At 40.3% G+C, this 26,734-nt stretch overlaps 1 protein-coding gene and 1 long non-coding RNA gene across 5 annotated transcripts in view; one reads left to right on the forward strand and one right to left on the reverse strand.

The window, feature by feature from the left end:
- The first annotated feature begins 15,548 nt into the window (after positions 1–15,548).
- LOC308187286 overlaps positions 15,549–26,734 on the forward strand; it is a 93,804-nt gene continuing 82,618 nt past the window's right edge. For 2 of the 4 annotated variants that reach the window (XR_013944578.1, XR_013944579.1), the window contains exons 1-4: positions 15,550–15,751; positions 16,627–16,688; positions 17,087–17,241; positions 18,458–24,259. This is a non-coding gene — a long non-coding RNA (uncharacterized lncRNA). Of the gene's footprint in view, positions 15,752–16,626; positions 16,689–16,739; positions 16,836–17,086; positions 17,242–18,457; positions 24,260–26,734 lie in introns of those variants that run through there. The other 2 variants (XR_013944577.1, XR_013944580.1) reach the window with 2 other exon arrangements.
- LOC308187285 (FANCD2 opposite strand protein-like) lies at positions 24,259–26,679 on the reverse strand. The gene has a single exon (XM_080609467.1). The coding sequence runs from the start codon at positions 24,937–24,939 to the stop codon at positions 24,379–24,381; it is 561 nt and encodes a 186-aa protein (XP_080465593.1). The 5' UTR covers positions 24,940–26,679; the 3' UTR covers positions 24,259–24,378.

Raw genomic sequence — 26,734 nt, forward strand, 5'->3', positions numbered from 1 at the left:
GAAATTTCATAAGGAAAAAAAAAGGTTTTATTTTGATTGACTAGGCTGGGCAGTTGTGGATATAGTTTCCTTTACTATCATCTTTCATAATTATTTAAACATAAAAATAATTAGAAATTGTAATTCATTAATAGAGCATCTGCAGTCTGATGACTGGTCCTCAGCCAAGCCTAGGGAGTGAGCCAGCAGCTGTCACCAGGATAAAACACTTCAGGAAAATAAAAATTATACAAGAAATTAGGTGTGTAATGAATCAGAGTATTGTTTGTTTTGAATGTGGCGTGCTACCTTTTGCAGTGAACACACATGCTGAACACCGTAGCAGATAATGGTGATCCCAGCCAAACTGCACGTTTCATTCTGGAGCCTGCCTGGATGCCTACGGCCATTCCAATGCTAAGGGCTAATGGTGTAGCATCATGTAGCACATGCATATAGCAGCTAAACTCAAACAGCGTGCTTGCCCTGGTGCCATCCTGCAGGCCGGGAACACTGCCCTTGCCTCCCTAATCCCCGAAACCATGCCCGGGCTTGGTCATGAAGAGTGCCATGAACATGGTATTAATTAGAAAGACTGAGTGACTGATGGAGAGCCTTGAGATTTCCTGACCTGATGCAAGCACCTGAGTTAGCTGTCACTGCACTGACTCACTGTAGAAGGTGGCATCCCCCTCTGAGTGATGCTAAGAACTGCAGTTATGCTTCAAAAGCAGAAGAAGTACCTCAGGCTTAGGGGTTTATAATTTCTAAGGCAGAAAGTCAGTGAACACACAACCGACCTGGCACTGGAAAGCATTCCTAAGCACCTTGGGCATTAAAACTAAATCTTAGTGGGCAGCAGTAAAACACTACTAGCTAGCACAGAAATGATAAGATGATCGAATGGTATTTTGATAACTGACTCTATCTGTGGAGATAGTTACAGACCTTCTTTGTGATGATAATCTGCTGCAATAGCAAACAAGCATCTATTTCCCTGTAAAATGAGAAATACATATCCCAAATGGCACTGGGGATATGAAGTGGTTCCTGCTATGGGTGGGAAAGAATGCTAGCAGGAGATCACAGGCACATTGTGGCCAAAGGAAACAGTGTGAAGTTATTTACTGTGTCATGTAAAAAGGTTACCCTTTGTGCTTACACAAGGTCTTTTATCAGCTAACAATGTCAAACAAGGCCAAAGACATAGTGCTGATTTGTTCCTTACAGCCTATCAGCTGTTACACCCAAGCAGCAACATCTGTTACTGGAAAGGATGTAAAGGGACCCACCACAGAACTCAAGTGAAGTAAAGTTACATTGCCCATGGAAAGTAAAGTTGTTTCAAATGAAAACCACTGGTCTGTAAATGTGAACATTTTACATATATTTGATCCAAAGCAATTCTGTTTATGCATATTATGTATATATTGATAAATGCAGGACAGGTAACCTTTTTACATTAACACTTATATTGCTTATTTGTCACATTGACTTTTTAGGTAATTTCACGATGGGGATTCACTGAGAGTAAAAATAAATAAACGCTGATGGAAATGTCAAGCAGAACTGTCAGGCATAACCATACAAAAGGTCACTGAAACAGCCAGTAATTCTGACAAGGGGAAATACTCCTCTTAAAGGAGTGTTGTTGGATAGGCAGAAACAAGTTTGTCCATGTTTGATGGGCCACTAATCCTCTCACCTAGTTTTGAATAGATCTCCCAGTGACTCCAAAGCATCCTACAGGCATTAGGACTCCAGATTAATTTGCTGAGATGCTTGCTCCTTTTCCAGACACTAGCTATGGGGAAAGTTTCTGGAAAAGGAGGCCCATATCCATCTTTTTCCTAAAGACAGTTGAATTTTTGATCCACAGCAAGAGCAGTTAATATGGAGAGTTCATTTGTGACTTTAGCCCTCGGTCCTTCTGGAGGACTTGTGCCTCTCACAAGTGTTGCCTTGATCATTCAGGAATGGAGAGGACACTAGGGTGCAAGGTACTCTTGCCCATTGACCCCCAAGGTCCATGCATGGAGCCGTCTCTGGAAAGCAGAGGAACTGAGGCCCTGATTGTGTCTTCCTCACATGGGCTGTATGTCTTCCTCACACCTTGTCCCTCCCTTCACTTGGAGCAGCAGATACTTGGCAATTCTTAATTTGCATTTCTGTGTTTGCAGAAGTGTTTAAGCATTTTGCATATGCAGAAACTGTCAACTGCAAATATGCTGTCTCTTGTCAGTTGTACTTTAGATTTGTGCCAAATGGGCACACATTTTGGATTAGCTAACTTGAAATATAGTGGTGACAAACACAATAGCAGTATTTTTTAGGGCCATGTTAGCAGCTTTGCTCCCTGCCATGTTTTGTGGTGATTCCATCTTATGCGATGGAAGAAGATGGTGCTATTAACAAGTGCCTGGGGGGTATCCTAGCATAAGAACTGCTCAGCTATGCTGCATCAGCCTGTCTCCATTTAATCTGGCATTTAGTAGTGTTGCTGCTGAGAAAATAAACAAATAGCTGCTTTGGGGCCTTCAAAGTGGGGGGAAGCTGGAGGTGACCTGGAGAGAAGTTCTCATTCCTTGCATTGAAGGACATGTGCTCATTTCCTGCAGAAGTCACCCATTTAACACTGCTGCTTTGTTATTAATAGTATTATTACACTATAACTTTCCAGGAATGGGAAAGAAGCCTTTATCTTGTGTTGGTGCAAATCATTTTGGAGTTTGCTTCCTAGCACTGTGGTCTTGGTCGTCTCTGCCTGACCCCTCTTGGTTCTTATTCTCACGTCCCTGTTCCCATGTGGTTCTCTCCTTGGTGCTCTTAAGCCTTCTCTGCATTAGAACAGCGCATCAAAAAAGAGACGTGAGGTTACGTTTGGCAGCAGAAAAGCGGCGAGTGTTTAAGTTTCTTGCTGCTTAGCATAATTTGCTGTGGCATCAAACTCTGTGTGACTGGAGAGTAAATGATTCCAAACCTTGGTGAGATAATTGCTAAATCTTTCCTTGCTTATTTGTTCTGGGGCTTTGTTCTGCAGGTCCTGTGTGACAGACATGTGCGAGTGTCCAGTTCATAAAAACTGCTATTGTGAGTCATTCCTGGCCTATGCCCGAGCCTGTCAGCGAGAAGGGTTGAAAGTCCAGTGGGTACCTGAGCAGCACTGTGCAGGTAAGCATTTTGGGATGGCATCTTTGTAACCCGGTGCTTAGGTTAATAGGCTCTTATCCTTTTACTGGTGGAGGAGGATCAGAAATGAACTGGCTAGAACTGGAGTTACATCAGCAGTGAAGTTATGTGCTGAGGTATGGAGAGGGACCTTACCAGGAACGATTCTGAATCATCAAATACTAGAGATGTTTATTTAGTTACAAAACTTGTCACTTCTAATGTTAGCTAGCATAATTTTATGTACTTTCTGGAAGAAGCGCATGCCTTTTTCTTTCAGGTTATGTCCACATTTGATTGCAGATAATATTTAAACTCCTTTGACCTCCTGTTAAAGCACAGTTGTATTTCCTGAGACAAAATATATATATGATTGCAGAAGGTTCAACAAGGGAAAAAGAATGTCTTTAATGGGAATATCAAAATGCAGACATGCATTAATTCTGGCTCTTGGACCAAATTCTGCATGTGATTAGGACTGCATTAATTGCAAGTAATTGTGAGTAATTGTTTCCATGAGAAGCGGTGGCCTGTGGTCATAGTCACTTGAAGTAAAATGCAATATTTCAGATTAATATTTCCCCTGATGATGGTCTCATTAATTTAGGACACTCTATAAGGGCCTCGGTTTGCCTGGAAATGTATTCAGATTTATGTAAAGCCATTGACAGTAGTTGGAAAAAAACGAGACGAAGATACTCAGTGCTGGTCAAAGAGCTATTGCTCTGTGGTCTATTTTGGTGATTGTGTGTGGCTCAGGGTCTACTCTCTCAACTTCAATTTCCTTTTCTGTTGTAGGCACAATAGCAGGAATGGGTGAGTGACAGAGCAAATTACATTTGATTGACTGTTCCCAAAAGGCTTATTTTTTTCTTATGAAGGAACAGAACAATCCAAACACGGTGTCAGTAAGTGAAAGCACTGTTCAAGGATGTGGTATCAGCACTAATAACATATACAATTTTAATTTATCGATCCAATAGCAGATCCATGAGGAAACTGAAATAAGCAGCCTGAATTTTTTTATTTTTATTTTTTTGACCAAAGCTCTTCAGACCAAGACCCCACTATACGAGATGCCATAAAATGAATAAAAACTCCAGTACTTGCCTTAAGGAGTTTATACAACTGTTGGCATATCACGAGTTCACTAATTGAGGCTTCTTTTCACATTTTTTGTCATTTTACCAAGGGCAAGAACATTTTCTAAGGAAAAAAAAGTCCTTGAGTGAACATTATGAAGGAATTTAAACACACATATTCCATTAAAGCTAATGAAAGAAGTTCTTAAATCCACCTGAGTTTTTTAACCTCAGTTCAGACTTCTAGAGGGGAAGGGGAAATCTTGTTAAGCAGAAAATATAGATAAACTGTACGTGGTCAAGTACCCTCAAAACACTTTAGCATACAGTGTTAAATAAGTAGCATGATCTTCTATCGTGAGTTATACGGTAAGCATTAAAGTGCATCCACTGCATCTGTAACGTGTCCATATGCTACCAGTGGCCAGCACCAAGATTTTATTCTTTAACTTACTTTTTTCTTCCAAAACTCATAGTTACAATTATTGTGTCTTAATTGTGGATAAAAGTTTCTGGGTATGAAACAATATATCTGTAATAAAACCTTAGTGTTCTGTGACTTTCATTTCCTGTTTGACATTTCATAGCTGGTGGGATACTTGGAAGAGCTGTGTTCTGATGGAAAAGGAGTATACTTAATAGTGTAGTCAGGTTTTAATTATTCTTTTGTGTGTTATAAAACCAGATCTTGTGTGGTTGCCAGCTCCTCTACCCTGACTGCTGTACACTTAACTCATTTTTATAATCTTTAGAAAGCTTGTGTTGTCTGGACAGCCAGCCAAACAGGATGCTCAGAAGGCTGAATTATATGTCCTGTTCCCTACATGCTCTTCCTTCCCCCTCAGTGCAGCAATGTATCCTCCTCTAAGTCCTCTGCGAAATACTACAGCGCAAGGCTTGTTGTCCTTTGAGGCTGTCTCAGTAAAGGGAGTATCATTTAACAGGAGGGGTGAAGAGAAGAAGCTAATGAGTAGGGAAAAGGGCTAGGGATGGTTGGTGAGATCTGCATGGGAACTGATAGGGTTTGGAAAGGAATTCAGGTTTGCATGAGGAGTGAGACTTGTTAGGATGGACATACGAAAAATATGATGTATTAACAAGGCAAACAAACAAAAACAGGAGTGTCAGGGAGAAAGAATGAAGAAATAAGAGAATATGATGGAGAGGGAAATGAAGGGATAGAAATGGAAGGAAGAGGCTTTGAAAAGGAGATAGAAAACATATATATATATTTTAAGCCCAAGAAATGATAAAGAAGCGATTTTAAAAGTGTGATTAAGTAAACCGAGGATGGTGAAAGGCCTTGGGCCATAGCAATTTAACACTGAATTTTTAAGGTCACTGAGGGAAAGAAGACTCTAGGATGGCAGATGTCAATAACTCCCTGCCATGGACATACCTACACAGAAAAAGCAGATAGGGAATATAATAGAGTGCAAAGTGCACATGGTAGCATTGATGTGCTGGCATGCTCCAACAACTTCATAAAAGCTGAACAATTTTCTCCTTTCATCCCTTTATGATCAGTCAGGCTAGACGATGACCAGTCAAACTAGAGGAAGATGAGCCTGTATCTGATTTTCACTCTTCTCTGCTGGGTCCCCTCATCTCTGCTGTGGAATTTTCTGGCCAAAGTCACTCTTTTTACCTGCTATATCTTGGTTTTCTTTAATCTTTCTAATTCTCTGTGAATATGCATGAGAAGGGGGGAAGGCTACTTCTCAGTGGAAACTTATTAAAAACTGAAAGTTTGAAGGATAAACAGAACTGTATCATGATAAGAGCAGTGCTCAGATTTATTGCCTTCTACTGCTCTGTGTTAAAAGGACATTTTGTGAATTGCAAGCTCCACAAGTGACACCTAATTTGAAAGTCCTTCAAAACACCTTGAAAGCCCAATCTGTGCAACACCAGCACAAGAAGCTGCATGATGCACTGATGCACAAATACTAGCTCAGAAATTTCTGTGGAACCAGATTTACCAGATATCATACTACAAGGGGAGTCTTCAGCAGTTCCATGTTAGGTACTTTGACTTTTATATTGGGGAACAAAAATTCCTCCTAAAAAATTACAGCTACATCTACAAAGATGGGTGCTGACAGATACAAGCCTTCTCTGTGAAAGTGCCAAACTGGCTGGAATAAGCCAGCTCTGGTCTGAAAACTGTATAGCCTTATTAGGCAGGGTTTATTAGCTCAGGCACAGTGCTGTGTTTATGTGACTATATGGCTTCTGGACTGGAGCTGGCTATCGTCCCGCCAGCTCAGAAAGCGGTCTGAGGAAGCTCACATCTGTCATGCCAAACACATGTTCTAGAAGAAGAGTAGAAAAATCCTGTTGGGACTGGTAATGTTGCAAAATGCGGTATTATTAGTAACTTTTGTGCTTTATTTTTTTTTTTTTGCTAGTGGACTAAGTTATTACTAACAGAACTTAGTTCTATAAGAGAGGAATTTGCCTCAAAAGATGGGTGCAAAGGCATCACTTCTGTTTTCCATGTTTACAAGGTACTGATTCATTTCAGCAGTCCCTGGGAAGCCTACTGCAGAATGTCTTTATTTTTACTTTTTAAACTGTTGATGAAGTGGAATGTTCTGGATCAATCACACCACATGTTAACAACTGAAGCACTCAACAATAAAAACCATCCGGGGAACTTAAACAGCAACTATTGTACTTTTCTGATTTTTCCCTTGGCAGTAAGTTAATAGCCCCATTACGGACTGACTACAGCAGAAATTAAAGCCGTCATGTCTTCTCCATGGGATCATCTCAAGGAGAAGGAGGTATCTGGACATGCAAGAGGGCATCTATCCTTATGTGGTAGAGTAGAGCTGGGGAGAACTTATGGGTACCACAGCTGCTGAAGGCAGCCTGTAATATATTCTCATTTACTCTGGGGCAGACATGAGGAAGTGGAAAGGAGACCTTGAGCCAACTTTCCTCAAAACCACCAGCTAAGGCACCAAACAGAGCTCAGGTGGAATAAATGGGCTGGCTATTACTGCCATAAAGCTTTGTGGAATGAAACCTACACAGGCTAAAAACTTAAGGTCACAGCCTCTTTAAGATAACTCATGTTGTGCTTTGAGCATCTCAATCTACTTTTATAGACAATTAATACATTTGCAAAATATATTAATATGTTTGAAAGCTCCTGGAAACTCTGCACGTTTTTCTTTCCACTCTAAGGATTCTATCTCTATTCTTAACACATTGTGTAAGTGCAATTTGTAGTGAATCTAGTGTATTACTGTATGCTTAATATTGCTTGCATGTTTTTTCCACCCTCTAAATTTCCCATTTCCCTTTTAAATTTCATTTAAATTATTCCTTTTGTTTATTCCCTTCTTCAGTGTGCACAGAAGTTATGCAGAGGAAGATAGAAATGTAAAGCTTGAAAAAAAGTCCTCAAATGTAGGATAAGCCTATCATCTCAAACATTTCTGAAAGATAATTTTCCCAACTTATTCTAAAATGATGTTCAATAAAAGATGTCTCACAGAGCTCAAGTAGCTTGTTCTAGTGCTTTTTCATGCTTAGAGCTAGAAAACTTTATTTTCTAATATCTACCTTATATCTAATATCTATCTAATATTTATATGTTGATTCTCTGTAACTCCAGGGTTGTTTTCTGCTGTACTAGCCAGTTTTTTGTTTGCACATTTAATACCTGTGTCTTGAGAACTTTCCAGAATTCCTTCCTTCTTCAGTGCTGCTTTTGCATTTGCATAGATGCTTTAAAATGTGTAAGAAGTAAAACTTGCAAGAAGCTGATGCTGGTTTGAAGATCACTTTGTTACTGTAGAAGAACCCCTTAAATTTATGATGCCTTAGCACTAAGACTTCCATCCTTCCTGTAACTCTCTTAAAGACTTTAGTGCTTTAATCAGTTTATTTCTGCATATATTATCTTTATGAATAACAGCAACACTGTAGTGACACTCTGAGGCTAGTCCACACAACAAAACAGTACTTTCTGTCCCTAACAGTACTCTTTTTTAACAAAATCTGCACCTTCAATCTCTCTCAAAATGGAAGAAACCTTTTATAATTCAGCCACCTCTCTGTAAATAGCAAGATATGTTTCTGGATGCTTGAGAGTCTGTTACCATCTATAAACTATTTTATCAGTACTTGTTTTTGCCATCAGCACAGCTGTTAGAAAGAGTAACAGGCTTTTATTTTCTATTGAACCATGGATTATTGTCCATACTAAGAAGGCAGGATATAAAATGTTAAGAGTTTAAATATTGATCTGGTGGGCTTATAGTGCTTTTAGCTGAGCCCTCAGTAGTCTTTATGTTGGAAACCCATTGAACTGCCAACTACATAAATCATTGAATAGATACTGGAATCATCAAGTACGAGAATCCTCATTCTCAGTGATCACTTGATAAAATAGCACAAAGGATAGAAATCATTGATTATTTTTTTTTTTATAAAAGAACTGGTGCTGCTGAATTAACAACATTGTTTTGGTTTGCTGCAATATGCAATATTGAAAGTATAATCTTAGAAGTAGAAAACCTGTTGTGGTGAATGACTGTCTTTTCTTTCTGTAATAGTGGAATTGGTAATAACTGTCTGTCCATGTAAATGTTTCAGGAATTTTTGATAAAAGACAAGTAAGTAAAAAATGCTAGTCATTAAATACAAGGCACAGATCTGCTTGTAGACAGGGACTTTGACAAAGGTTTATAGACTGTCAGTTTTGTTAAAATTCTCAAAATGTTCAAGACTATTAGGAACTTGATACCTTTTTGGTTAGGAATGTTGCTACCTTTACATTTGTCATGTAAAGTCATGTTGCATTTCATGCAGTGGAACTTCTTTACAATTAGCTTTTTCTTCTAGATGATCATAGTACCAGAATGTACCTTTTGATATTTGCAATAGAAAGCAGTCAACAAGATATGTAAATTTCCTTGCATGTCCTTACCTGGTTTTGTGTAACACCCATCTTCTGTTCCTTTTGATTGTCTTTCAGCAACCCAGTGTAAACACTGTGCAGTTTATGATACCTGTGGTCCAGGATGTGTCAAAACATGTGACAACTGGAATGAGATTGGACCATGCAACAAGCCCTGCATTGCAGGGTGCCACTGTCCAGCAAATCTAGTTCTTCACAAAGGAAGATGCATCAAGCCAGTCCTATGCCCACAGCGATGACATTTGTTCTCTCTCAGCGGACACTAACGTGGGTGTCACTGACCCCCCTGATGCTCACAGCCAGTGAAGGACTACAGCTGTTTGTGTGCAGATTCTGCAATGTACACATCTACTCACAGAGTGTAAATATGGTCCTGTGTGTGTATTTATGTGTGTTTATGTATACACACATGGCACCGACAAAGATAAATAAATGTATACTGTGTGTATGTAGATACACATATCTATACACAAGTGCCCTAAGCATAATTACAAACCATATATTTATATATATGTACACACACACAAATATACATCATTTCTATATATCACAGAAGGATGAAATATTATATGTATATTTTTTGCTATAAAGTTTATGTATTATTATTTCTAAAACCCTAATCTGTAAGTCATTGTATAAATAAACCAGGTGTTTTTAATATAATATAGTGGCATGAAAAGATTGGTTGACTTTGCCATTGCATGAGTTTGTCGTTTCCAAGGAAACTTTTCTAGGGCCACAGCATTGCCAGACTGGATTAGTTTCAACACAGAACCTGGATTTACAGTTGTACAGGGAACACATTTCTCTGGGGATGGAGGATTTATCTAGGAATATTTAATGCGTATCTTAGAGCTGCATAGTGATTGGTGACAGTGCTTAATCACACAGAGAAAGCTAGGGATCGGCTTTTATGCTTTACTGAAATAACTGTGCAAAAGGATTTCCAAAGCTGATTGGCCAAGTGCCAGCAGAGAGAGATTTCTTTCTGGAATGTCACCAAGAGTCAAGGGCCAGATTTTCAAAAGTGTTCGACACCCAGCAGCCTGCTTTGAAAATTTGACCACTTCCCATTTCATATCCTAATACCCCGTCTATGTTGTCGTGCTTGGCAGTAGCTGTGAATACACAATAAGGAGCTTGAAGAAAATATTCATGCATGTTTTATCCCCTTTAGCGTGTTCTAAATTGCTGGGTTTGTTTCGTATTCCACCGTGAATTGGAGTTTTTGATTTCAGTGTGCCTTAAAACATGAAATAATGCTAGGTTTAGTAACTCATTTATTCTATCAGCATGGTTAAGAAAAAAGACAAATTCTCCCTTTCAAAAAAACATTATAGAATGTCAGATGCTAATTGGAGAACTGCAATTTATTTCCTTACTGGTCTTTTGCTTGAGGTTTACGAACATATGGGCTCTGTGAAGTTTGCATGACTTTTGAAGTCTCCCAGGGGAGAAGCAGTAATATGGGATTTCATTAGAAACTGTTAAAAAAGCCATACAATTTTCTCAAGCCTGAAGGGGGGGGGGGGGGGCGGGGAGCAGAGAGCAATTTTTCTTCCACTGGAAAACCTCTTGTAGAGCCTGATGGAATGTTCTCTTGAGATGATAGAAATCTTCGGGCATCCGATTGAGGTTTATAATGAAGTAATATCCTCCCACACAGCTACTTTCATTATGCCTTACATTGAAATTGCACATTGTAATGCTTTGAACAATTTTCCCCTTTAATTCTTCACCCTCCAGGAAGCTTTACAGGGTCTGAGTTTGCAGTGAGTGTGTGGGTACAACATGTTTTGGGTGATACAGCCTGTCTGCGATCCTGTCTTGGAGGAAGATGCTGAGTGAGCATGGGTACCGTAGGCACCACACTGTTTAAAATGCTGTACCACCACAGTGTTAAAAAGAGCTGGGCAAATAATGCCAGGAGCATTCCACAGATGTTTGTCCAAATCTTGAATAAACTCAGCTTGCTCTTTTTATGTCCCTTTTGTGTTCATTTTCTCGGAACAATCAAATAATTCAGTTTTACTGGCAGAGCAGGTTTCAAAGCCACATACACAAGTGCGCTGGGAAGCAGAATTGCAAATGTGCAGATCCTGTCAGAGCAGGAAACTGAGAGGGTTTTATGCGGCTCATGTGATAATTGAATAGCAAAGCTGAAATTTAGAACAATTGCAATTGGTCCATGGAGTTAAAACATGAAATAGCAGTCATTAAAATAATCTAAAGCATCAGTTATACCACAGAACATTTCAGCCTGTGAGTTTTCAGTGTTGTGATATGGCATCTAAACTATTAGAAAGGTTATTTGCCCAGCTCTAGGTTAGGATAGATTTTCATTACTGATTGATTTTAATTACTTACTGTGTTTCCAAAATAAAATAAATAAATAAATCAGTGAATTGCATAGATGAACAGTGTATAGAGGTGTCCTTCTCTTTTCTTCTCCTGTTAGATGAAGGTGAGTGAAAGGTGAAGGGAGAGCCCTCCAGCTCCCTCAGGCCACTGATTGCATTCAAGCAATGCTTAATTGCTGCCAGGTGAAGAGGTGACACAGATTGTCTGTAGGATGGGTTCTTTATTTTTTAAGTCCTAAAATGGTTCAGTTTGAAACCTGACCTACAGGTTACTGCAAAATGACTCATTCCTCAGTTTAGCTTTTCTACATCTGCCTAATTAAGGGCAGCCCCCTGCTAGGTGATGTGGACTGAGGAATAAAGTGGTTTTACCTCTAAGCTGTCTGATTGTGCCCTAGAGCTGTGTTGTAGAGATTTTTCCTCTAAATGCTGCAGTTATCAAGGCCATGGTGGAGCTATCATCTGCCCAGTTCTTGTGTATAGTCTAAAGTAAAGGAGTTCTGCTTTTCTAGAGACTACCCCCACATTTCAACTTTGCATGGGTTTTATATCCTTATCTGTGGCTACCCTGTGCTATTCATTGTATGGTTACAACTGAGCTATTCAGACCAGATCAGTTCCAGTTAGGGTTGTCTCACTCCTCTCTGCTGTTTGCCCTTCTTTTTCCAGACTATTCAAAAGTCAAAAGTCTAGCCCAATAACATCAATAACAACATTACCATCAGCCTCAGAGAGTTTGGTTTGCAGCCCATCTTCCTTCTTAGTGCAGCATTCTTTCTAATTCTGCTGTCTTGGCTCATGAAATATTACCCCTAGGATGCTAGAGCTGGAAATCCAAATGCTAGAGCTGGAGGGATCCAAAAGGAAACTCTGAGTCGCAGTGTTGCAATCCATCGGATAGACTCAAGGAAAGACTTGGATCAATAGGTTCGCTGTTAACCTGCTACGCATAAGCAGGGTTGCATAACCCTGGCAAGTCATTTAACACTCTGTTCGTCAGTGGGGAAATGAAGCATTTGTGTTTATGCATCTTTTTTTTTTACGGTTGTAGATTGAAACTGTTCTGAAATGCTACACCTCACTGAGGGGAATGTCAGCTGGTATTTTACCAATCTACCTAGGTCTGCTTTGGATCAGGTTTTCCATATCTCCCATATCACTGTCACTTCAAAGTCAGCTTTCAGTTGGCATATGTGGAGGTAGAATACATTTACTTCCCCCTCATTTACTTTCAACTGAGTCTATTTTTATCATATATGTTGAAGTTTATAAACCATGGAGTCAAACCACAGCCAAGCAGAGCAATTTAAGTTGTAGCCCAAGACCCTGTAGGTACTCCTACATCTTCCAAGAACACCTTTCTTCCATGGAGTTAGTTATGCACTTGGAGAAAAAAAAAAAAAAAAAAAAGATTCCTATACCCTACCCAAATGTGAACCTATCCTTAAATCACACAAATAGATTCTGGTAGATGACCTAAAGAAGTAATTTCTTCTCATCAGGAGCTTCTCTGCTTTGTTTGAACATAGGATTCAAATACAGTGTGACACTGCTTAGCTTCTTACTGACAGAAGCTGACATTTGCAAAGGATGGGCTGATCCTGATCGACAGCCTAGAGTTACATCTTTTTTTCCCCTTCATCAACAGCGGACAAGGTAACACCAGAGATAAGAGATATAAGAATAATAGCCCATGCATTTGCGGATGGACAGGGTGGAGAAGGAGATGCAGACAATTAGGGACTGAAGTGATGAGATGTTTCAGGAATTTCAGGAACAGTCCCAACTAAGGGGGCATTATGCCGAGATTTCAGTATTTGACAAACAAGAACTTTATGCTATATGTGCTCATCAAATGCTTGTGCTGCTATCCCTGATGTTTACCATTTTAGTAACCTCTGTGGTGAGAGAGACATTTCTGCCTCGTTACAAAAACCTTTGCAGAACCACTGCAGAGTTTAAGAACAAAAGCCTAACTGCACTGCCATTACAGAATTCTTTCTCTCCCTATGTAAAGGTTGTCACACATATTACTATTTCTAGTTCAATCATCACTGTGATACCTGAGCACCAAGCAGAGACTGTAACAACAGAATAGGGTTCTCCTATGAAGGCAAGGTAACTCTTGACTCCTGAAATGGCCAGGTGCTGTGCTTTGCTTGAATGAAGATGGTGCAATAACGTGAGGACATAAACAGGAAGGATGGCAGAATAAGGTTAGAGGCAAGTAATAAGGGAAAAAGAAGTAATATGATTTTTAGTGTTTGTTTTTTGTTTTTTTTTCCTATGTGGGTATTTTCTCTCTACATGGTAAGAACCAAACTGTGAACGTGTTCCCTGACAAAGGCAAAGTATGCCCGCACTCCTCAAGCAAAAACAAAACTAAAAAGCCAAACCAACCATGGCGGAATCACATGTTGAGATCTGAACAGAACAGATACATTTTGGCAGGTATATAAAACCATAATTAAAATAAAATTATGAGTTTCTATTCTAACTTTTACTCACAACCCCTAAATCACAGTAGAAAAAGTCACCTCAGTTAAGGAAAGGGACCTTATTTCCTGGGCAGGCAAACATCTGCAGAATATGGTTCTCTTGCTTCCATGAGCATAACAAATGTGATTTGGTTTCATGAGAAGGTTTGACATATATGTCAGGTTTGACATATATGAGAGGTTTGACATATACTTTAATGAGCACACAGCTATTTCCCAGTCTACAACAGTCAGAACAAAGGCTACAAATGCACTTTTATAACTAGTCTTGCTCCTGGCTTTAAGATAGGATTACAAGTTCTATTCAATATTAAGAGGGCACAACTCTTCTTTTTAACAACAATGTTTTTGCTAGGCAGCAATGTTGCCCAGCATCAAGCAGTATTTTAGAAAATCTAAACAATGCTAAAAACAAAATGTGGCATTTGTTATCTGCATGATTTTACCCTTTTCATTGCAAATTATGAGTTATACTAGGCCTGCATACAGGAGGAAGTTGGATTTAATGGAGTTAGTGCACATGGGATGCAGTGGGTAGCATTGTATAACTACCATTGTCTTTGATAGTGGAATGCGTTTCCCCACGTGATGCTTGTACCTGGGCATCAGTGTAATTTGGTTTTGCACATGAAAGTGAAATGATGGGAAAGGAGTAATTTCCTTCCCACAAAGACCCACATTTTTTTCTTATCCACTGGTGAGGAAATGCTTCAAAGTGTGCTTCAGAGAGTGGTATGTGAGCCTCATAATGGACAGCTAAGTAACCACCTGTACATAGCAGTAATTTAGCCTTATACTCTGGCAGTAAGTGGTTGGTACTCTAATGACCCAATCTTTCAAAGCACGTAACTATGTGCTAACTTTAAATAACCACATTTGTTTCAACAGGGCAACATGCACGCTGACTTCTAACCACATGCTTAAATGGTTTGCTGGGTCAGGGCCAGAGAGTTCAGCATCTGGCAGGATAAAATCTTAAACCTTGTAGCATGACATTTTATCTTTCTTCATCGTTTCTATATATAGATCTGTTTTATGTTCATGCTGATATCTACTCTTAGAACATCATAGAAGTCGGTGCTTTTTGGAGACTTTTTTATTGAGACTTTAGAAGATTGAAGTTTTTTTATTTTATTTTATTTTTCCACTGATTTCTGATGTCAATGCCTAATTTCTTATGTTCTAATTTCCTACCCCATTTCTTTCTTTCTTTTGTTAAAAGAAAGAGAGATACCCGACTTGATTTCTTTTTCATTTTGCACAGCTGAAAGGAGGGAACAATTTCAGTGAGTTAACTGTTGCTAGCTATACTAGTTTTAAACTGGTTGAGATCATACTATCACCACCCTAGTTTTATTATTGTGGAAGTAATCCACAATCCTGGTGTGGCTGCTTTCAATTATTACATTTCTAATTGCTTCTAATTGCTTCTAGCTGTAGTTCAATATCAATCTCTGATAGCACTGTGTTAGAGCATAATCATCTATGGCCCAAATCAGTATAAATATTTTGCTGCAAGAGTTCTTATTTTGTAGATTATGTTAAATAGTACTAATAAGGAAAAAGGAAGAGTGAATATAGAAACTGTTGAAAAAAAGAGGATTTCAAAACATTTTTTTTAATTTCATTCAAGTATTCATCTTCCTTAATGCGTATCAAGTGGCTTTCAAAACCTATAGAAAAAAATTGATTGTTTTCTAAAGGATGTGGATCAAAACCCAGAAGCAGGTATGTACTACTGCAGTTTTACAGCTAAGATTTCATAATGCCTTGAACTGAGAGAAATAAACAAGCAGTGTTTTGGAAGAAATTATTTCTTCTATCTTAGATACCTGAATGTTTGGGATGTAAATACACGGGTATTTGAACCCCACTCTTTGTTGTACAGTCCTGAGTTTCTTCATACAGATGTGCATCAAGAATAACCCTAGAACCCATAGAATAATACTTCTGTCAAAAGAGAAGGTTTTCTTTTGCTTGTTTATTTTTATTGGGGATAGGTTTTTTGTTGTTGTTGGTTGGGGTAGGGTTTACTTATTTATTTATTTTTAATTATTATGTTTTGTTTTGTTTTTGACCTCTTGTTCATTATAACTGTTACCCTGCAAACGATCAAGGGAGGAGAAGCTGCAGGGAAAATTTCAGTGTGTATCACGTTATATTAAATGCTTGAAGCCATTAATGTTTGGACTGGTTACTTGAAATGTTTCATATGGAATTTGTGGAGAATGTTCTGTCATGTCAAGAGCATCACTGCAGAATGTTTACATTCTAATATTTAGAATTGCTTTGCTTACTCATGCTGAGTTTTTAAAAGGTTTCACCTGAGGTGCATTCATGGAACTAAGAAATCTATTTAAGATTTTACTAAATTTCTGAGTTTGGTACATCTCGGTTTATACCTTTTGAAATTAAAATTATTATGTAGTTTAATGCATCTTCCAGAACTGCAAAATGGCAACTTTGAGATGTTTTCTTTGAGTGTCTATACCCTCTTTGCAAGAATGTTGTACTAATATAACTTTGTAAGAGTAGGATTGTGATGAGTATGCTTGCAAAGACTTTATTCCCTTATAAACTTAATATTTATTATCTTTATGCAGATAAAAATGGATGCCTGATAATTTCATAGCCATCAGTGAAAACAGCTGTCCTGATTTGCAAGGTCTGACTCAGAAAAACAACAGCTTCCACATAATGACTGTGTTCTCTAAGACCTAATCTTAAGTACTGTAACTTCCTGGGAGGGGAGGGAAGAGGGGAGAGCCATGCAGAGAGTTTGTCTGCGGTTCCACCTGTGATTTGGGAACTGGTAATTTGGGACCATTTGCTCTGGTGATGACTGGCTTATGTAATATCACTCAGCCAAGTTCCTTTACTGCTACTTGCCTCAGTTTTCCCTCTGGTTGAACAGAAACGATAATGGCTTACAAAATCACTTTGACTTTAGGAGCAATGAATTTCTTAGAAATCTACTGATCCATACTTGGGCAAGGCTTCTGTTGATGTTCATTGGTCTCCAGATCAGTCCTCACAGTTATGAAGTATTTTTATTTCTTGCAGAGAGGAGCCTGCCCTACTTTAGAATGAGTAAGTAACTTATGAACCAAAAGGTCAGGGCTGAGAGCAGGCCTGGCTGTGGGCTGAGTGAAAAGATGACCTTCTTTGGTGGATTTCTCTCTTCTCTCTCCTGGATTGAGATGGGGAGAGCACAGAAGGTAAGAGATCTAGGAGCTTGCTTGATTTTAAATTATAGGACTACTGGTGCTGTGTAGTCCCCTGCATAGCTGCGGGACTCCCTGCTTAGTTTGTACTAAGTATTGATGTGAAGGACAAGAAAGGAGCAGAATTTGCTCCAGCAGGGCACTTCTGAGAGTTAGGCTTCTCCAACTCTGCTTTGTTTGGTCAGCCTTTGCCTTGCACATCATGGTTGCAATCTTTCCCTTCGTGCTCTTGTGCAAATCATTCTGAATGCAACAGCTTCTGACACTCCTTCCTTCCTGCTCAGAGAGAACGTCTTCTGCTAAAAAGCAGGGAAGAAAGGCCAAACACAGAAGCTGACGGAAAAAATGTCTAGTGGCTGTTTTTCATTTAAATGTTCTCCAGGTTTATTTACTCCTTTCAGGCTTTTCACTCAGTTCAGTCTAATAATTGGAGTTCTTTTCTCCATTGCCTGCAGTTCACTGTCAAAAGAGTTGTGATGGCTGGGAGTATTAGTGATAACTGATCTGATAATTAAACAATATTGAAAAGCTAATATTGCCCATTTAGGATTTTCAACTGATGTGTAGCTTTTGTTTTTGTCATTGAGTCCTGCAGTCACTGCACATTGAATTTGTCCTTGAAAGACAGTGCTTTGTCTCTGGCTGCATTCATCCTCTTTTATTTAGTACACCTGGAATTCAGGCTTAACATAGATATTTTCTTGACTCCTTCCACTGTCCTATTCTAGGACATGATGTTTATTACAAAATACAGTTGTTAACTGTAATACAGTTCCTCTCCCAAGAGAAACTTGTGTTCTATCTCTAACTGTAGATAGATAATGCAATTGGAGAACTATATAAATGCAGTTTAAACATTCTGGAGCTGACATACTATATTTCATAGTAGACAGCATTTAAATAACTTTAATTTTATTAAGAAGCTGGAAAGAGATGAGCAGTTCTAGTTGCTATTTTCTGAATGTACAGCAGATGGTGCTTAACAAATGTTTTAAAGCCAATGTATGAAAACAGCCAAGACCAGCAATCTGAATTTTAATCATGCTTTGTGGTCTTTTTAATTGAAAAAGCAGCAATTTGAATGGAAAGCCCCCAACAGGATTGACTTACTTCAATACACACGATGTACACAACGTATGAAGGATGGGGATAAAACAATTCTTCCAAAATGGCAGGATTGTTTCTCTTGATTGTTGCTCTTTCCCTCCAGGCTCATCAAGGCTTACTTAACTAATGGGAAAGATCCAAGCTCCCAAGTACTACTTGTCACATGGACAAAAGAAAGTGAAGAAAATTGTGATGGGACCCAGCCTGATGCTCCTGATTTCTCACTGAGGGAGTATTTCTTCATACACGTCAGTGAAATAATTTAGTTTTGTTTTCTCTGCTGGCACCAACAGATTAGCCTGTGCTGTGGCTGCGGGCAATCCTTTCCAAGTGTGGGTGGCACCTGTCTCATGACTAACCCAGAACTTGCGTCATTGTTTCTCCTCTTGGTATCTCATTAGCAAGATAAGCAAGGTTCTGCAACTCCAAGGTGCTATTTATGTTCTGCAGTGTTAAAACTTCAAGATGTATCTCTAATAAGGCAGCTGTCATTACATATGAGTATAAGCTACCTTGAGCCAAGAGAATAATATAACAGCTTGCAATGAGTCAGGGTGCTAAAGAGAACTTACTGACATGCTTAGTAAGTTTTAACTAAGGTTTACTCTTTTTGAGGCCTCTTTTTCTTTTTCCAAAAGTTCAATTTCTTATTACAAAAAAATGCATCTTTCTGTTTTCTGATGAAAGGGCTCACAACGGAGAGGGAAATTAGCTGTGCACAAATGCTGATAATCTACATTAAGAGTAGAAATACAAACATGTACACCAGTCATTACTAGTTAGTTGTGTATCAATCCCAACATTGTCTGATCTCTTCTTAACCTGAAGGGCACTTAGTCAGCTTACAGCAGACTGTGAACTGCAGAATGGCCATATAAAACTCATTAAGAAGACCTTTTAAACCCACATTATTGGCCTAAAATCTCTGGATTTGCACTGATGTGAAAAGAGTTGAATGTTTTTTAGATGCTCTACTTGGCTGCAAAATAGCTGGTCATACTATAGAGCTGCCACAAATTCAGGGTCAAAACTTGTCTCAGCGCTAATAGGGAATCAATTAGCTATTTCTGGAAGCCCCAGGAGCAGAGAAGATGGGGTACCCATACGTCTTAAGATCATCTGTCCTCATCCTTGCATGTGGCACTTTTAAAGGCAAGCCAGCCTGATGCAGCTGCAGGCCTAGTGCTGGCGCTAAGACTCCTTTAAGGAACTGAACATATGAATTGGATGCTTTTCCACCACATCTGCATGGGGATGCACATGATGACCTGCCAGTTGGACTTGGATGCAGGAGTCTCACATCTGTAGTAGACTTACTAGGATTCAAGAACTGAGTGACTTGAAATACGGGCCTGATCAGATTAACTTTGAAAACACACAGTGCCATGAGATGTTATGAATCATATCTACTAGCCCAGATAGGGGGGGAAAAAAACATCAGCTTTGCTGATTAAGCAAAGCCAGAGTTCAGGTTTGAGAGCAAAGGTGACTGGACCATTAATGATTCAGAGCCCCTGAGATGCGAGTGGAAAGCCTGCCACCAATTCAGCAAAGACGCTGAGGATCCAGTAGGACCATATGTGCAAAGGGTCCCTTGTTTCTTGCTCTGGAGCTGAAGAAGGACTGCTGCTGCTAGCATCTCTGTGGCATATGACGGCATGATTGTTCACAGGCAGTGGGAAATGATGTGAATTTTTCTGAGATGTAGCCAAACAGAAATGGCAAAATTCTCTCTGAAACCACTGTAAAAGCAGACAATTAAAGGAGCCTCTGTTCAATGATCCTAAGGATGGTTCTAGAAGTAAGCAATTACAGCCAAGGTTGTTTGGAGCCTGTGTGCAAGCGTCAGTTTAGCCACCATCTGCAGCTGCTGGCCCACTTTCTCCCTTTGTTTAATCCCTTTGTTTAACTTTCTATTCTCCACAGGCTGCTGTGAGCAGACCACAGCGCTGCTGAGGCAATAATCAATACTCCTCTAATTTCAACTCACTTGACACTGAGAAAGCCAAGTTTGATCTTGAACTTGTTGAAACAATCCAGGGCAACAGACTGGTTTAAGTTGCAGATCCATTATGATCATAAAGCAGTAATAAAAAGATTCATTGTCCATTTTAAGGGTGAAGGTTATTTCTCCTTTCCCCCTAAAATCAGCATATCCCTTTCTGGTGTGGAGAACAATAGCGTTTCTCTACCTTGAGTCTTCCCAAGGTAATAACTCTCACCTCAAGCCAAATTCCTCCTGCCTACTTCTGTCCCTACCACAGCCTACAGCAAGCTGAACGGAAGCACAGACCTGGTTCTCCACAGACCTGCTTTAAGGGATGGGGAGACTGAAGTAGCATTAGAAGGATCGCCGAGTGAAGCCCTGATTAATCTGAAAGGAGCAAGCCTTACTGCTGTGTGCACCAGTAGCTGGTTAGAACCTGTGCTTTGAAATTTTCAGATTTGGGAAATCTGAAAGCCACCATCAAGGGATGCTTATTCAGTGTCACAGTTTCCGATGGAGGGGAAAAAATAATGAAAAGTTGAAAGTTAAACTAAGCTACCTTGCAGCAATGCTTGTTGTCTAAATTATGTCTCCTTTGCATGTCTGAGAAAGCAGGACACACACTGTGAGATGGGAACCTGCCTGGCCTCAGGCTAACTTGGAGCTGGAGATAATAGGGTGTTCCTGGGAGCAGATGGTATTGGGATACATCATTTAAAGATGTATGAGTTGTTATTTTCTTTACCTTTGGGTTTATCTGTGCACTGTGAACTGCAACAACCAAGCTGAATGAAAGTGACTTACGTTGGTGAAGTTAAACAACTATAAGTGCCTGCTGGCTTGGAGACATAGTATAAAAAGAAACTCTTACATCAACCACTTTGACCATTGAACTGGCTCTTGAGGTGTCCTTCAAGGCTGTGGGTGGCTGCTATTCAGTCTGCATCCAAGCTCAGCTCTCACTGAAACTGACAGGTGTGTCACACAGTTATTCAGAGAGAACAGAAAGGCAATTACACATCTTGTTTTTTATTATTGTTGTCAATTGGATCAACAGAAATCACCTTCTCAAGGCACGGAGCAGGATGACTAAAGTCTGAGCAGGAACTCTACAGTGAAATGGCAGCAAAGATGGAGCGGGGGCATTGATTTCATTGAAGCTGTGTGTGAAAGGAATCAAAAAGCAGGCAAACAGCAGGACAAGGTATTGTGAAAGTGAGACTGGAAGGGGATAAGAAAAGCTTGTGGTACACAGGGCTTCTTGGAAGGAAGACTTTATCCATGCACAACTGTGTTTATAAAAGCCATACTTTCCCCTGTCTTTGTACATAAACAAGACTACTGTATCGAAAACAGTAAGTCCTTACTGCAGCCAAACAAACATGACCTACATAATAAATTTCTAAGAAACAAAGTTTCATGTTGTGCCTAATTGCTTAAGGATTAACACTTAAGGAAAAAAAAGCAGGTGTTTGGACTGGATGCTCAGTAGCCTAAGTTTATGGAATTTATTTGTGGTGTAGTTTCAGAGCAATACTAGAAGCCATACCAGCTGGTGTAACATGACATAGTTGTTCAGTTCCTTTCATTATAAACCAGCAAACCTTTTAGGGCACTGTCTACACCTCGTAAATACACCTGACCTGTTGAAACAATCACCTTCTCCCTGCAGGAGCACACTATGATCAGAAGTGATTAGAAGAACAACATTTACGGAGCTCCGATGGTCCACACCTAGCTCGGCAGTCCTTGCAAGCACAGGGTTTCCTTTCACAGGCCCTAATGCTCACCTTCTTTTGTATGGTCTCTCATCACCTACCACTGCTGTGGCCTTCTATTTGGGGTTTAATGGCTGTGGCTCAGCTTGAGAGGATGAACATGGAAGACTTGCCAGGTAGCTCACAGTTCAGCCTCAGGTCAATGCTACAGAACTGTGTCTGCTGTAAGGTAGAGATGACAGCTTTACACCAGTGCTTTATGAAAAGACTATGAAGAAACTTTTCCAGACCCTCTCCTTCATGATTATCTATCAGTATGGCAGTGAACAGGGTGCTCATTAAAACCTTTATTTTTAAATAGAAAAGGCCTTCCCTTCGTGCATTTTTTTTTTTTTTTTTTTTTTAGAAAAAACAGTTATTAGCCAAATAACCTGTTTGCTTAAATCAGTATTACTTCCGTAGATCTGTATCAACTCCCCTTGACATATCCTAGGTTAGGAGAAGCATTCATTCAGAGGTAAGCAGATATGAATTTCTCTTTAAACTAGCCCAAAAAGCAGAGCCAGATCTGAATGCTGGTCTGATGAGAACTCAATGGGAAAATCCAGCTTAGACTGCAGCAGGATTGACTCTGCACAGTCTTAATAGGCAGCTCTGGATCAGAAACAGGAACTGTAGATCCAGCTCCAAAGCTTGCACTTCTTTCTAATGCCTGGCTGCTATTACCACGGACAAGCAAAGCACAGACCCCAGATTTGGCTGATCTCTTTATTAACTTATCAGTTGTAAACAAGTAGATTCTACGAGTTCTTCTTGTGTTGTGATACTTCCCAGCAGCCACACTCATCTATTCTAACTTGTTAGCTTGTTCCAGATAGTCTAGAAAGCAAATCAGCCTCTACTGAAAGATGGGACAACCAGCTTTTCACAATTAGGGGTGAATCCATGACAAGACATTTCTAAAGTTTGTTACAAGCAATGACTGAATGCTATGACAACCCCGAATGTTCATCTCCATATTGGAATGAATAATGATTATATTATCAGGGTGATGTGAAATATTGACTACAAATGCATTATAAATGCTTTCCCCTCTGTAATTGCATGGGCAAGGTTAACTGAAACTCTATAGGCTGCTATAATTTTTGTGATAGTTTGTAACTATACTTTATGGAACTTGTAATAAATTACCTATACTGGCAGGAAATAAATCAGAACAAATTTTATTTGGACTGTTAAGAAGCCAATAGTACATTTCTAAAAAGCTATATACACTGTTTATGGCATTTAAAACAAGTAAAAATATTGTTTTGGTTATTTTGAAGGTAAGTAGCAACTCTGCAGTCATTCTTTGCAAATTGTTTTCATTAGCTGTAAGCAATCTACATAGATTTTCACACCTGTACATTTAATTGTAAAGAAAGTTTGAACAGAGTAGATCAAAAGTGCATTTTTAGAAAACTGTTATGGCATGAATTTTGCTTTAAGGATACTTATACCATTAGCTAAAAAAAAAAAAAAAGAAAAAAGATTCACATGGGTAACTTTGAAGACTGTATTTATGTGAACTGCCTTCACTAGCCGTAAATAACTACAGACTTTGCTCTGAATGATAAAAAGGCGATTTGAATTCTTTGTAAACCAGTTAGTTCTCACAAAGTAGTAATGGTCAAGGGGGGAGAAACTGTAAAACTTATTAACAGATTAAACCGTAACTTTTGTTTTTTTTGTGGAGGTCTTTGTTGACAAGAAATGAGTAAACAACGGATTTGGCTTGGAAGGTATTAAGGTTGGGATCTGTTTTGGAGTTTGTACCCGTAGCTATAAAAGGAGTGTAAACCTCTTTTCTTTGAGGACTGTCTGGCAAAGACAGCCACATCTCAAGCAGCAGCGCTTCTCAGTTTGGCAGACATTTCACTTCAGGCTTTTCTCCCAGCAGAATGGCGAACACTACATGCAACACAGCAAGCCAGAACCACGCTCCTCCTTGGCACTCATCAGGCCGTGACTACAAACACAGGCAGACGGTGCAGTCACATCCCTATAACCTCTGATGGGGCGCACAGGTTTTCATCTCTTTGATGTAGCTGGTGCCCGAGTCCACGAGCTTCATGCTGTTGCACTCTGAGCCCCGTGCTTCTTCAGCCAGCTTTCCTTGGGGTGCCATCCTGGCAGGCAAGCGAGGCACTGGCCGCAACAGGTAAGGTTTCATCGAATGCTCTGTGCAGTGAGGCTTCAGTATGGTTCCAAGGCAGCCAACACCCTGAAGCGTCCAGCCAAGCCGGACCCGGGTCACCCCCCGGCTGATGCCAAGGGCTCTCATCGCGAGTGCTGCAGGGCGAAGGCACACTTCTTGTAGGCGGCGTACAGCAACAGGATGGCGCGCAGCATCCTGCGGCACATGGCGGCGGCCAGCCGGGCCTCGGTCTCCCGCAGCCCGCCAGGCCCCGGCTGCCGCGGGGCCACCACCCGGCAGAAGGCCGAGCGCTCCGACACCCGCAGCGAGCCGCTCCAGCGCGGCGGCTGCGCTGTCACCGGCCGCCCGAAAACGGCGTCGAGGCCCCGCAGCCTCACGGCCTGCGGCCGCCGCAGCGCCGCCGCGCGGCCCCGCAGCCCGCCCGCCGCCGCCGCCAGCGGCGGCAGGCAGGCCCCGCGGAAGGGGTGCGCCGAAATGGCGGCGGCCTGCGGAGCGGGCGGCGGGGCGCCCCGCAGCCAGCGCAGCGCCTCGTCCAGGGGCGAGCGGGGCGCCCACAGCTGGTAACCGCCCGCCATCCGCCGCCCGCTGGGCCGCGGGGCCCGGGCTCGGGCCGGGGGCTGCCCGCAGAGCCGCGGCCGTTGGCTGGGGCCGGCTGGGGGCGCCCGGCGGCGGCCTGCCCCCATGCCGCTGTCCCTTTGCGCAGAACCGCTGCTGCTTCCCCTGGACGGTGGTTGGTGTGTTCCCCCTCACACACACCTGTCCCCACAGCTCTTCATTTTCTCTCGCTGTTGCGCTGTGGTCTCCGTCAAAAAAGACTACCAGACTCACCTTCACCTCGTGATCTGATAATAATTCCTCACTGCTTGCTTAAAATCCCTCCATCATGTTAAGTTTAAACACCTTTATTTGAAGGCCCTTTTAAGAAAATAGCAAAGCCTTCTTTACCCAAATTTTCAGTCACAGTGAATGTCTTAAAAATTCAGAGTACACCAAATAACATTCAGCCTCCTCCCTCAATCAATAGGATACCATTTCCCATGTATTTACTGTCCTAACAGTCCGATTTTCCAGCTGTCTCTGCTGTCATCGGGGTTTGAAATTCTCAGTTTAAGCAGGAGCTGCACAGGGGAAAGGACTGAGCTTCTTTCTAGACAAACAATTTACTTGCAATTTTAGTTCTGGAGTGCTTTCACCAACAGTTGTAAATCTGCCTGTTACAGCACGTTTTCATTTTACTTCAGCTTGGAGTCACTGCAAATCTATATCGCGATGCAAGTTGCAGGATGTGCTTCTCCTTGAGGGGGAAAAGGTTGAGTTTTACAGATGGACAAATTTTGCCTAAGTGCTTCTGTACTGACGGAGAAATGTTACAGCATTTCAATAAGACCAATTTTATTTTCAGTCAAAAGCCTCCAGCAAGGAGGGCTGAAGAATGCTATGAACAGCAAGGTGGCTGAAATAGAAAAAGCTTGCCTTGAGTGGCAACTAAACTCACACAGAATAACAAAATAAACTTCTCAGTGGTAAATTGCTGAACTTCGCTGTAGTTAGCTTAGTGTTTCGAGTCGTGGCTGACTTGCCTATCATTGTAAACAAAATATTCCTTATAAATGGTTCCAATTTGATACAAAACTGTTGGAAGGCATACATATTAAGTACAGTGGAAAATATAACAAGTGTTCCTTAGAAATACCAAAGAAAATACATATCAAAACAGTCATCACAGTTACAAGAACACAAGAAATTCACAATCTGGAATTGCAGTTTGTTTTATTTGTGATCAGCAAAGAAGGATCCAGCATGGCCCATTTAACTTAGTGCAGCATAAGTTTTCATTTTGGATTAATTTCTCTGGGAATAGTTTTTTTTTTTTTTTTTTTTTTTTTTAATTCACTCTAGCATCTGTGATTTGCATTAATATATGCAAAGCATTGTAACAGCCATACTCCTTCCAAAAGCAAATATCTTCAAAATTAAATGCTCAGTTTTTCTAAAGGGAATTATCTTTTGTTTAAAAAAATCCCTAAACATCAAACTTTTTTTTTTTTTAAACTCGCATACTGAGAGCACAGTGCTCTAGTTTTCACAGCAAAATGCACAAAGTGTTTAGGCATAACGATTTAAAGGGTTTAATTTTGCCTGTTATTAAACTGCTAAATTCCTTCACAATATACGCATATATGCTGGTTACACTGGAGTGTCTCCATTCAGTACTAAAAGCACTCTCATGAGTGTGTGTATATGTGCATACCATATATATACACACACACACATAAGTACATACATGTTTTCTACCTACTCTGTGTAAGAGGCAGATTGAGATATTATTTCCTTTAATGAATCAGATTTTCAATCCTGAGTTTACTCCTCAGGCCTTTTATTTAGCACAATTTGCTACTGATTCAGTGAGAGCTTTGCTTCGTTACAGTCTGAATAGAAAATTGATGAAATCTTCACCTTTTGTTTCTGAGTTAATTC

This window comes from Anser brachyrhynchus, assembly GCF_964034855.1.
Source record: "Anser brachyrhynchus genome assembly, contig: SCAFFOLD_92, whole genome shotgun sequence".
NCBI lineage: Eukaryota > Metazoa > Chordata > Aves > Anseriformes > Anatidae > Anser > Anser brachyrhynchus.